Source organism: Trachurus trachurus (assembly GCF_905171665.1).
Source record: "Trachurus trachurus genome assembly, chromosome: 4".
NCBI lineage: Eukaryota > Metazoa > Chordata > Actinopteri > Carangiformes > Carangidae > Trachurus > Trachurus trachurus.
Genome location: NC_139898.1, coordinates 11,089,369 through 11,103,210, shown reverse-complemented (window position 1 = coordinate 11,103,210; position 13,842 = coordinate 11,089,369). Strand labels below are relative to the sequence as shown.

The following is a 13,842-nucleotide window of genomic DNA, read 5'->3' as shown; positions in this document are numbered from 1 at the left end:
AAAAATAAATCATCACTCACAGGTCAGACTATTAATAATGGTGATATTAGATGTGGTGTTTTCATACTGTACTCTCTGTTACCTTCATTGAACATCCATTAAACTTCATCAACAGCATGGGTTTGGGTTTTTTTCCTCTAACAACTTCTCTCTAAAATCCTCTACTCTTTTCACACGCTGTCTTTCTGTCTTGGTTAAGGGAACAAAAAGTGCTTTTAAAGTTCGACAGATCATCGTCAGGGATAAAAAGGAGTATGTCTGTTTAGGTCTGGGAATGAATGAGATTACAAGTAAAGAGATCAGAGAGATATTGTCTCTGTGATTAATGTTTGGTCAGGTCAAGATGAACTTAAGACGTGTGGGGTTCAGGTTAAGGAAAGGTTGTGTTGACAGTTCCAAAAATTAAAGGCAGCAGACAGGTTGCAGAGCATGCTCTCTGGTGTCAAATTCATAAGGTCGCACGAATCAAACACTGACTGTTAGTAGCAGAATGTGAACATCAGGCTCCATTGTCAAAGCTGGACATTTTAGACTCTATTTTCATGGTCCAAAGCACATGGTATAAAGCAAATGGCACAAGTGCATTTAGGGTGTTTCTATGTCTATTTCTTCTGTCAGCAGCCATAAATAAAAAATAAAAAAATAAAAAAAACAGTTGCTGCCCCAGGTGCGCAGTTCAAAATGGTTGCACATCTCCCTTTCCTTTTAAAAGCCAAGTGCGCTTCCACCTTTGTGTATTAATACTATATTGTGCAGTGTTTTACACAGAGTTAAACTCTATTTGAGGTCAGTTGATCAGTATTTTGACTGATCAGTGACAGCTCAACAGGGAAGTATGGCTTGAATCTGAGTAAAAAAATATTTTGTGTTATATGATGAGAATTATGAATAAATCCTCCAGTCATTATGAAACCTGGACAAATCTAAGTGATGAATTTGAAACAGTGTGGAGGTTTTTCCTGGTAGTAAGAATGAAGCTTCTCTACATAGCCACATTCAGGAGATGTCCATGACACATGACCACATTGTACAACATGTGACAAAGAAACTCCAAAGTCTGAAGGTGTTTTGAAACGTTGAACCCAAATGACCACAGCTTCTACATGCATGTTCTGCTCACTCTGCTTGTGTGTAAGAGTTGTGTCCAGATTAGGCCCTCTGTGCACCTACCTATTTTGGCGCATCTTAATGTCTCGATCAGTGGCGTAGCCAGAAAAAAGACATTGGGTGTGCACCTGCAAAGACTGGGTGTGCCAAATTTATTTTCAACAAACTGAGCGTTACACCTCCATAAATATTCAAAAGAATTCCAACATTATATGTTGTGTGCATTCTCATCAGTAATAACAAACCATGTGTTATTCGCTCTCAACAAGCCATAGGCCTTTAACTAGCATCAGACACTGACTGCACATAATAACCTGGGTTTAACAGTGGCATCATGGCAAGCCTGTATGATCATACTTATCTTCTAATCTATATGCAACGCTGAGTAAAAAAAAAACTGCTTAGTAACTGCTCTTATAGTCAACAGTACAACAGGTCTAAACATTCACACATATAACGTGCTCAAATAAATCAATAACAAAGTCATAAAAAAACACACTTTTGCGTGTCTGGTTAGCGCACACACAATAGGTGGTCTACTAAGAGTAACACGCTAAATGATAACACGCGCAAACCGCAGTAGCCTATTTAAATGAGGGTTTTGCGCGTAATCGTTTCCGCTATGGAGAGTGTGGACAGAGAGCTGGATGGATACAAACGCAGAATAAAAATTTGATCCGACGCATTAATAGAGAGAGGGACAAATAAACTTATTGTGGAGCTGCAGCATAAGAAACGTGGGAGATTATCTATGAGAAAGTAAAAATGTGGTTGGTAGAACAAGAAGAGAAGAGATGAAGTGAAGAGAAGATGGGGAGATATAGGCCTATGCGGCAAAGAACAAAAGAAGATTTTAGTTCATAATAAAACCTCAGCAAACGAGGGATAGCTGCTCTGATCAGTGTTGAGCAGCAGCTGAGCAGGTAACTGGGAGACCAGCTGTCATTCATTGAGCTGGAGCTGCGCACTATGGCACAGAGCTCAGGTGGGACACTCAGGCCACACTCGGATCTAAACGCGCTGACCAGAGGGATCACGGACGGAGTGAAGGCAGCGGTGACGTCTCTCAGCCCCGGTCCCAGAGCTGAGCAGCCAGGTACTGGAGAGGGAGGAGAGGAGAGGAGCGCACTGGACGAGAGAGGTGCGGCGTGCGTAACGGCGCTTAAATGACTTTGATCGCATGATCAACATCTGAACACAACTAGTGGGCTCATCATTCATCACATATGATTATGTAACAACTTGGCCTGATGGTTTTATATCGCAAAGCAGCAGAGTGTACTGTACCTGTGCGTGCACTGCGCAGCTCTCAATTTAAAGGGCAAGACGGCGTGGCTTGGCCTTGAACTCGTTAATTATTCCATTAGTCCAGATTCTCCGCGAGCCGGTGCAGGTGTCGCAACGCATCACCTGGCGGCAATTTTTACAGATGTATTGACTGATCGATAACATGTTAGTAGCTATAGACTATAACAAAAACAATAAATGCATCAAATTTTTGGGTGTGCCAGCTTCCTCTGTGGGTGGCACTGGCACACCCTGGCACACCCGTGGCTATGCCAGTGGTCTCGATGCACGAAGGGTCATTTGGGTATATAGAAATATAAGATGTGATTGTAAAATTTGGTTATTTGAAGTGTTTAAACACCCAATGTGCTTTCTATTGATTACAGTCTTGACTGCATACTAACTAAATGTATATATATTTAACTTTACCTCCTCTCATTAAGGAACAATCTTGCATGTCGTTTAAGTTTAAGTAGTTTTTTTTTTAGATGACAATAACACTACACAACAACTACAGTTGCAGAAGAAAACAAATTGCTCTATTCAACCTATTTTAATCACTTGCCCTTTTGAAATATGGTAAACCAATGCACCACACATTGTGTTGCTCGATCTGCTTCCTCTTAAAAGACTAAATTGAAACAATTCAATCAGTTCGCACAGCAAATGACAAATCTTTGCAGTTACTAAGCACCATTCTGTCTCTGCAAAGCAGGTTGAAAATAATATCCAAGTGAGTGTCTGCCTTTGTTTCCACTTTATGCCCACAGCCAAATTTGACTTTTTGCTTTTTAAAGTTTCAGTGTGAGTCGGGATCTTACCTCTGCAGAGCGTCTATCTTGTCGGCTGTAATTCTTTTCAGCAGCTCCTCCAGTAGGTCAGAGCTATCCACTGGGGGGACAGACGGTTTGACGGTTGGCGTGTGAGTGAACCAGCCAATCAGGAGACCCAGGACAAAAAGACCCACTGCTGCCAGGAAGTACCTGTAAAGAAAGAGTAAAAGGTCAGAAATTAATCAAGACATGATGTTGCTTGTTTCCGATCAATTAATCCCCATCAGATTTAGTTTATCTACCTTCTGGAAAAAAGCTAATAAAATGCCCTGTAAAAAGTTAGAAAGTAGACTTTGAGATCGAACCTTTCCGTCTGCTATTCCCAAGGTCAACAGGGTTTTTTCTGCATTATACATTTTGAGGTGGCTCTCACCCGACTAGATCACCATGGTAACTTATGCTTAGCTCATAACCTGGCCCCAACCAGGTTATGTTCAGAGTTTCATCCTAAAATCGGCTATAAAAGCGCTGCTGTTTCACTATTTACAGCTGGCGTCACCTTTACTTTGAAAGTCCAGTGGAGCTGGATCAGAATGGAGCGTTGGACCGCAGGGAGAGATTGCACTGATCCGCTGCTGTTTACTTTCTCTCTGAGCGTCTCCGCCTACAGATGTTCAGCTGAGGGAATACGCTGCTCACCTGTTGAGCTGAGCGTCCGGAGCTATATAGGCTATTAGACTCGCAGCAGGACAGATAATCAGATAATCGGTAAAGTTAATAATTTCACCTAATGTGGCCATGAATAGGCTAATTCCGATGTTCCGATCGCCTGTTATCAGTGTTGCCCAAACGCAAACGCAAATCTTGAATAGGTCTCCGCTGTTTTCACATTTTAAAAGGTCTTTGTTGTCTTTGTACAGAGACAATATGAGATTTGCTTGCAGCCACAGCACCTAAAAAACATACTGTAAGTCTGTAGCCTAACCTATTTTGATACGCACACCAGTCTTGCTTTCAATAAAACACACACTCACATTCCATAATTGCGATCAGTGAAATATATGAAAACAATAAAATACAATTTAAAAATGAGAGTTGTTGTTGCTTTAGTTTATTTAGTTTAAATGGATAAAGCTTCATATTTAAAAGTAGCACAATGTTCAGCTGTCAGAAATTAAAAGCAGCCTCCTCTCTTGTCATATTTGCAGCAACACTGTTATGTTGCTTCAGGCTGTGATCAGGCTTTTTTGTATCGCTCGTACTCTCCATCAAAACAACCTGCTCCTCTTGGCTGAAATCAGCCCGTCGCTCCATTTCATGAGGTAGTAGAATCATATGACGCCAAACGCCTCCTTTAATGTGAACGCGCACAGAGCATGAAGCAGAGAGCCGGACTTGACAAACCAAGTTGATAACCAGCTTCGTAGTACCGTGTTAACTCGGACCGGGACTTGAGGTTTTGTTTAGCTGGAACATGAACACAAAGCCTGGCCATGTTGAGCCTCCTTCGCAGTCCGGGCGTGAGTTCCACCCCACCCCCCCACGCCCCTGCGCACGGCTGCCTCAGCCCAAATTTTGGCCCGAAAAAACCCTGGTCAACAATGAGTTCTGACCAAGAGAGTCATTGAGGTACCTCTCGACACCTCAAAAGTGAGGTAGTGCTTGATGTGCAGGTTAACATGTGATAGGCTGCTATTGCCGTTTCATAGCGGCTGAGTCAGTGTTAGTGTTGGGCTAGTGGCTCAACGTCTATGTGCATCATCCGCATCTTGACTTCTCACAAGTGCTGTGTCAATTGGCTGGGTGTCTGGTAGTGTGCTAGAGGTACTCTGGTCTCACTTTTACAGTCTGTGGTACAGTTTGATGACAAAGAAGGGATTGACAGACACATACAGGCTTGACACTGACATGAGAAGAGGCTTGGTCAAGTACCTGTGTCAAATTGAAATTATATGTGGTGCCAGCGTTGAGGACATGAGGCAAGGATTTCCATTCACATAATTTCCAATTCAATTATTAATATCAGGGACGCATGAAGCAGACTGTGGCAGGTTCGTCCAACCGACGGGGGGGGGGTTGATCGGACCATATAAGTTTCACTTTTACCGCGCACTGCTGTCATGCATGCACACTCTCTCTCTCTCTCTCTCTCTCTCTCTCTCTCTCTCTCTCTCTCTCTCTCTCTCTGTGTGTGTGTGTGTGTGTGAACGCCAATAACGGAGAAAGAGCGCTATGCGGAGATCAGCGCGTCTGTTTTTTTCTCACTATTTTCGATTTTCATATAACATTTGTTTATGTGCCGATCAAGAGTGAGCGAGTGAAAGAGAAACATCAGGCTTGCCTTTCATTCATCCCAGTGACTTTCATGACATGCTAAGGTCTTTTTTAGTCAGGTAATCCACATTATGAAACAGGTATATGGCCATGTCCCTTCCAGCTTGTCTTTAAATTTCATGGGACTGGATGATGTTAGAGGTACTTGAAAAATCAAAGAATATGTAAAGTAGGGTGATATAATAAGTATTGGGCATGGTGGAGCAAAAAAGATAGCATCATCTGCTTCAATATGTTCCTTATAGGCAGACTGCAGGGGGTCTAGTGTGTGTTCAACCTGTGTCCTCAGAAGGTAGAGGAGCAGTTGCTCTGGGGTCTATGTGATGTGTGAAGTGAGAGCAACCCATCTGTTACGATGATTATGATGCCATCCCTTTACTCTCTCCAAGCAACATAAAGCCTTTGAATCAGAGGCATCAGCTTACACTTTGCATCTTCACTGGTGATACAGCCCCCCCCCCCCCACCCACCCAGGCCTTCAATGCAGCCACCTTAAGCTCTTGGTTATTATGGGATCTCTGAAATCTGATCCTCAGAAAGTGCAATACAGATCAGATTGAGATTTATTTGGACAGTCAAAATATTCAACCTCTTTGTCCTAAAACCTCTTTGGTTTTGGCTGTATGTTTTGGATCATTATCCTGTTGAATGATAACTGAATTGAGAGATCCAGTGAGTTTTGATGGATTTTACTGAATCAGAACACACAGATGTTTGTGCCAGTGTTTCCCATTAAAGCAGAAGTAAGCGGAATGTTTGTGTTAATATAAGTCTTAAATAGTTATATCTTCAGACAGCAATCACTTATATAGAGTGTTTGGTCTGAAACACGGGTCTGTCAGTCACTCTGCCCTGCTGTAAGCCGAGGAGAAAACTTTCCTTGTATCCTACAACCTTTATCCGATAAGGAGAGAGAACGGCATAAAGGGGCGGTCCTCTCTGTGTGTGCAGCCAAGGGATGCGCGTGAATGTGGTGACGTAGGGACGAGGGCGGGGGCTGCTAACTCCATTGGCTGACAAGAAGTTAGCCAAAACAACCGGATTGCTTACTTCTGCTTTAATTAACGAGAGTGTGGCGGCCCCGGTCGCGCCATGGTCTCCTGAAATCATGTGGGAAACACTGACTATATTCATCTTTCCGTCATCAGTGAAATCATCGTTAATGCCAGTTCCATTACCAGTCATACTGCTAATGGGCTACTGAGCTTTAACACAGATCCAACATGTTTTTTTTAATAATAATAACAATAATGGATTACATTTATATAGCGCTTTTCCCAACACCCAAAGTGCTTTACAGAAACCATTATTCATTCATACCACATTCACACCTGGTGGTGGTAAGCTACGTGTGTAGCCACAGCTGGGGCAGACTGACAGAAGCCTGGCTGCCAATATGCGCCAAACGGTGTTTGTTTGTTCTTTTGATTATCATGACGTCTTCATTTAATCATTGTCAAGGAAATGTTTCCTACAACCTGACACATAATTTTGAATTGATGCACGGTCATAAAGGAGTTACTAAACAAATTACCCAGTCATCCATAAGATTTGTGCTTTTATCTTAATTCATAACCAATGTGACAATGCCCCCCCCCCAAAAAAAAAAAAAAAAAAAAAGAGTAACTGTCCAAATACCTGTGGTCTGGGCTATGTTTATGTGTTTTATTGAACAAGTTATTGACTCCAATTGTTGTGTTTTCTCTATTTGTTTGTGTATTTTAACTTATTAACAAGTTCTGGCTGTGTGAAACACTTGGAATATTGTTTTTGAAATGTTTGTAAAACATTCCTGGCCATGAACATGTTTCATGACCTCCATACCTGTAACAAAGAATCTCTTGACCTCTATAGGCAGGCTATGTCAGCAGCCCTGAAATTACCTAAGCAGGAAGCAGTGGAGTCTCCGTTGACCTTTAAGGGCAGGAGCCCTTGTGAAGTGAGAGATGTAGTTGGGATCTTCTTGGAGTCGCTCAAACCGTCCATGTGGCGAAACTGAAACTGATGGCTGGATAGGCTCCATCAGCTCAGGGTCAGGATCAGGGCCAGGATCTGAACACCCTGCAAGTAATAACAATGAAAACAATTTAAAATAGATTTAATTTTCAAATGGGTTTAACTGAAATGTCACAACCACTGAACAGTTAAGTACAGATATTCATTGTCAACAGACAAGGTCAACTTGTTTGGTAAAGTGTTTATCTGTAAGTACTGCCACAAAGATTTGGTAGCATGACAGAAGATTTCTCTATTTCTCTATTTTGTCAATCACAACAACAGCAGACATCTCACATAATGGTAATGCAGGCTCTTACAATGGCACAGTTTTTCCTCAAAGGGGTAGATCGATTATGGTGCCAGTTAATCACATATTATCACTGACCAGTGAGAAAGCTCCCGACACAGGCAGCAGCAAATTGTTGTATTGTTGGGATCACAGAAAAATGATAAGGACACTGACCTTGTCAAAAAGACTGAATGCACCATGGACAACATAACTACTGTATGGATTATGATATACAAGCAAAGACTTCTCACTGCCTTGGATCTCCAGTAACATCTAAGCCTTCATCAGCCATACAGTACAAAGAAGGCCACACGAGGGAAGGACATTGAGATGGTGCACACTTAAAAACACCAAGCTGTATCTACTAGAAGGGGAAGATCTGGCTCAGGAAGCTCAGGGCCTTTGAAATCTGCAGTGAAATGCTGCACATGTTTTATCAGTCAGTGGTGTTGAGTGTATTTTTTTTTTTTACATCGCAGTCTTCTGGAGCAGGGGAGCTAGTTAAACGCCTAGGTCTGTGTATGACAGGGGTCTGGACTCACTCAAATGCAGCCATCTTGGACAATACCAACCAGCGTCTCCACAACTACAACTGTTACCAGAGAAGCAACTAAAGCTGCAGACAATGTCTCATCTTCATGCAACACTGAGCACCTTGTCTTGTGAATCAGATACCTCTCAGAGGAGATTATGGATTACGCCAAGATCACAGTGATGTGTGTGTCAAAATACAAATGTCAATACTATGATCATCATGAGTGATCAAGAGAAAACAAAATATAAAAATCAATGTAAGCTCAGCCTCTATAATCTTGTCTGCTAGAGAGACAGGTGGAGTTGGCTATAGCTAACAGACACAAAACTCTAAGTGTAATGGGAAAACTGTAAATGGGAAATGAAGTCAATACTTAATGTTTAGTTTTCAAACAATCAGTCGGCTTGCTTCAGGAGGCATTTGTGAGGATAGAACACAACTACTATTCCAGAACTCCAGGCACAACTCAAAACTGAGGAACTCAAGTGTAGCTGTAGGGTACTTTTGAAGTTTCTCCCTTCTGCAGCTGCTGGCAGTGGCAAACTTCTTACATTAAATACACTGTTTTTTAACAGTGAAGTGTTGTTTCTGAATAATTTGTAAGAGTTTCTGTCGACCATATTTTTTAGATCATCAAAAGCCTAGTATGATGCTGTAAAAAAACAAAACAAAACAAAAAATCAGTTCATTCAATCAGATGTTTGTCATAGACATTAAATAATTTAATTTAACATAATGTTCAGCAGCAAATGGTAGTAATATAAAGTGGACATAAAAATTCTGATTATGATGGTTGTGAGAAATATTTTGTAAATAATTCAAACTCATCTTACTGTTATGACATTAGTCAGACTGTATTAATTTACATTTAATGAGTGTAATTGTCCTGTTAGAAAAGCAAATTAATCACCTCTTCATAATCACAGCAGATTGGTTTAAATGGGAGACACTGCAGTATGTATCTCCATGTATTATGAGTTGTAAAAATGGATGGTGTATAACAATTACTTTCTACACAAAGAGTTTTGCAAAAGATAGTCATTTTCTACTGTGGATTAATTGTGTTTGGCTGCTAATGCAACTGAGAAAGTGAAATTTGGAATCTGCAGGTCATTATGTTAATGGAGGCTTTTAATTAATTTTATTACAAAACTGCTCCCCAAAAGACACATTAGAAAATGGATTGTGTGGTTGATTGTGATTGGCTTAACTGCAACTGAAGCTGTTGTAAAATACTCCATAGACAAACCTGTGATAGAATTACATCATTACTACGGTGCCAGACTTTTTAAAATGTTAGATGTTGCTGCCGCTTGCAAAACAGAAATATACAAAAACTTTCTGATCCTCAGCCGAGATGCAAATTGCCCCTGCAAGAGAGGATGGTGGAGCAATATCTTTGCTCGTGGCAGCACTCAATTGAAATGTAGTGGTCCAGAGTCAAATACCATAAAGAAAGAAAGAAAGAAAGAAAGAAAGAAAGAAAGAAAGAAAGAAAGAAAGAAAGAAAGAAAGAAAGAAAGAAATGTTAAGTGGAGGGCTAACATTATTCATCAATGATGATGTTTAGATAAATGTTTATAACCACACCAATCTTGCTTTTGACTGTGGAAAGCAAGATTGTCCACTGTCCACTGTGTTTTTGTAATGCTGCACCTCTGTCACCTCACAATCATTCTAATTAATGCTGAAGAACTTAATTGCTTTGTATTGGGAGAAATGAGTATTTGTTATCAATAAATCATGCTTTTTGTTTGTTTATGTGTTTTGTTTGGTTTTTTTGCCCTTTTGCTACCCATTCTCTTCATAAAACATTACCAAGTCTATGTAGAGTTAATTTCATGAAAGCAGTAAGCCATGCAAGGCCGAGGTTCACAGTGATTTCAGAACAGCTACTGGGGTTTTACGCTCTGTGTAGTGCCTAATAATGCTCCCCAGCTGTTTTCAAAATGACTGTAAACCATGGACACTTTGGACGTCTTGCTTTATTTCACTCTTTCAGCAGATACCTTGACTGAAATGGGAATTGTGGGAAAAAGCGAACCTGATCTCTGGCAATCTACATGTTGCATCTGCATGCGGTCCATGCTTGGTCCTGGCTCCTGCAGCTCCTCCTTGTCCAGGTCCCAGTCAAGATCCAGACCTCCAGAGCAGTGCAGAACCTCACTGACCAGTGGGCCACCTTGGGTGTCACACACCTTCCTGTATGCCATATTGTCACCTGGAATACACATGCACAAAATTTACATTCACATAGCTACCATATTTGTTTATGTCTGTATTTAATCCAGACTTTACTAAAACTGTTCCTGGCAAATTTGGTGGGGCATAGCGCACCATGCCCATACCAAGGGCAAAAGGACCATCAAGTACCATATTAATATATAACTTGAAATCTATACCTCAAACACTGCTGCTTATCCCTATGAAAAGAAGAGCAGGAACACGGTAACTGCACAGCCTCTACATGGTAGTGTAGTAATGAGCTGGTTTCTTTGCAACTGAATTGTATCCTTCAATATCATTTAGATTTTCACTAAGATAATCTATTTGTCGTACCGCAAACAATGGTAATCAGATAAAGTTTTTAAAACAGCAATGTGTTTAAACACTCAACTTAACCCTTGTCTTGGTTCTAAAATCAATGGACAATAATCCAGATTTTAGTTTTAAAAAAGTAGCACATATTTAAAATTGGAATTTTTGTAGTGGCCATCAAAATTATGAAATTGAACAGAATTTCTTGATTCCAGAAATGTAACTGGGATTGCCAGTTACCAGGTATAGGGTAAAATTGCCCTGTTCAAAGTGCTTTCATGTGCAATGTGATTGTTCAAACAGAGGTATGGAGCTAGAACAGTCTCAAAATGAATAAATGCACACAGAAATTAATAAATGCACAAACAAGGATTCACAAATGTATTTGGGGAAAAAAAAAATCTTAAAAAATAAGATTTATTTTTATTTTCATTTGTGATGCACACACAAATATTTCTAGTTTTAAATATGTGCAATACAAATTCACAAATGTACACATGTAAAAGTAATTCTCATTAATTACATATTTGGAGGTTGTTACAGTGATACAAACTGTCAAACCTGCATTTACAAAGTGCTTCTAATTTGTAAAATTCCCTGCATTTGTGTGTGCTAGTTTTGAGACTCCCCTGATGTGACTGGATCCACAGATGCATTTTTTCAAAGAGGGGATTGTCTGCAGTCAATCAGATGTTTCACTCCTTTACAACCAATCATATGAGTGCCTCCCCACGAAGGGTGTTGATGATGATGCAACAAAGGTGACCAGAGCATGGAATCGGTGTCTACTACTTTAGTGAACTACTTTAACAAAATGATAATGGCTGAGAGCTACTCATGTTTTGTGACATTCATTCCTTACATTCGGGAACGACACTCTGTTTCCCACTCTTTTGTGTAAATAGTATGTTTTTAGCCTCCATCATGATAGCTGAGAATATTACTGTCAATTGTCCCCCCTCTATTCAATATGAAAGGAGGCTGAAAATCACAGGACATGTCTGTTCTGATGATACAAGTCAGCAGTCCTGAAATGTGTGTTTCTCTTCTATGATACACATTCCACATCTCTATGTCTTTCCACCTATGGGCTTCCTTCTTCTTTCAAACGGGGCAGAGCTCCATGGAAAATAGTAGGAGAGACACTGACCAAGGGGGAACGGATCTAGATCATGAATCTATGATCTAGAGATCCATGGGCTGGAGGCTGCAGCAAAGTTAACAGTCAACATGACGTCTGGTAGTGGCACTTGAATTGCCGTGGTTGCCACTACCAGGCACCATGTTGCTTCAGTCTCCAGCCTCTTCTTAATTTTTTATTATTAATTAGGCCTACATGGCCTACAATCCAGAGCTTCATCCAAAAAACAACATACTCATAAAAGTGACTCTTGTTTTATCTCAGAAATGTGATCATTGTAAGATTTGAAAATGTGAAAGATAAATGTATTCTATGTTAAGTGTTCTCAGTAGTAACTACATTCCTATACACTTACAATTTGACCCAAGTATTTTTAATTAGCAAAATGCATGTTGACAGTTAAGATCCATACCGAGACCCATCTGTAGCTAAACCAGGCGGTGTGTGTTGAAAGCCTGGTATCAGCCATTTGGGTCAGTTTAAGACTGCTCATTCAATGTAATGGATGTTACATTAGTGCTGCATGTAGTGGGAAATGTGATAAATGTGGTTAAAAGCTACTTGGGCTAAGTGACTGACCACAGGCTCTCAGCACATAATTATGAAGACAAAAAGCACCGCGGGGTGCTGCACAGGGTGCATTTACACGCATTAATGTGATGGAGGAACTTAAGTTAAGCCAAGTAGTGGATCTATGCATATGCGTTTCTATGCATTTGTGCGTCTTTGTGTGTGTGCACAACATAAATTCATGAATTTAGGGGTGTGGCATGAAGTGGGAGAGGGTGAATGAGTGTGTGCGTGTGTCGTTGTGTTTTGCCCTGTTAAACCAGCTCTGGCTTCAATACAGCCCCTAATCAGCATCATTAAACCTGTGTGATTTTGCGTGTCGGCTGTAAAAACCCTCCCAGCTAATGTCTGTATGTCATCAAGTTCAACAGTACCTTTTACATGCTCTATCATCCAAGTCCACTATGAATGTGAAAATGAGCTGCCCAATCAATAACCTCTAGGTGTAAAACAAAACACTGTTAACCCTTATGTCCTGTTCCAGTCAAACTGACAAGTTTAAGATTTTTTACTTCGAGAAAAATACAAGCTTGCTTTCTGAGAAGAACATGAAAAAAAAGTTAAACTTTGAAGAACATACTCACTCACAGACAAGGAATTAGAAGGTTTAGATACACACACAAAACAACGTGTATACTATGTACTAAAAGGATTCCCATGTGATTTCACACCATTAAAGGAAAGGGAGGCAGAAATCTAGAAAAAAGCTTTGAGTTGAGTCCACACGGTTCTCATCCCCTCAGCCAGAGCAGCAAGTAGAGAAAAAACGTCTCTTTCTTACGTTTTAAAACGTCCAAATAATACGAATAAGGGCTGCTGCTCTGTGATTGGTCAAAATCAACCGTCACGGGTAGATTCTTTGCAGGCTGAAAACAGAGCCTAGGGGAGACGAAGACGTCTGATCTTTTTTCACATCACTTCATTTACATTATCCCCAAGGTTAGTGTGTAAGTTTTTGCCTAATACTGTCAAAAAAAAGCTGCCTCCCTAGCCTTTAACTGTAACTATTTTTATGTCACCAATAATGCTTCTTTTGGGTAAAGCTCAGACTAAGCTGTTCGGCTGTCATCATCTTGGTACTACCTGACTTTACCTAACTTACCCACCTGCAACTCAAAGCAGCACAGCTTCAATTATGTTGAAATATAAACCCTAATAAAGTTAAACTAAGGTGTTATGTGTATAAACATTCATCCCATGTATAGCTGTAAATGACAGGGAAATCAGCCACAGAGACCAAACTATGTTTTTGACTGTAAACATGTTTATT

The 13,842-nt window shown here is 40.5% G+C and overlaps 1 protein-coding gene across 1 annotated transcript in view; it reads right to left on the bottom strand.

Annotated features, from left to right (window-relative positions):
* Window positions 1-10,536, bottom strand: part of naaladl2 (N-acetylated alpha-linked acidic dipeptidase like 2) — a gene marked incomplete at both ends in the record, with an annotated part of 363,400 nt that extends 352,864 nt beyond the window's left edge. Inside the window, 3 exons of the mRNA XM_083970485.1 lie at window positions 3,216-3,377; window positions 7,385-7,562; window positions 10,368-10,536. Of these exons, the coding sequence (XP_083826611.1) occupies window positions 3,216-3,377; window positions 7,385-7,562; window positions 10,368-10,536 (509 nt within the window). The remainder of the gene's footprint in view (window positions 1-3,215; window positions 3,378-7,384; window positions 7,563-10,367) is intronic.
* Window positions 10,537-13,842: the final 3,306 nt, after the last annotated feature.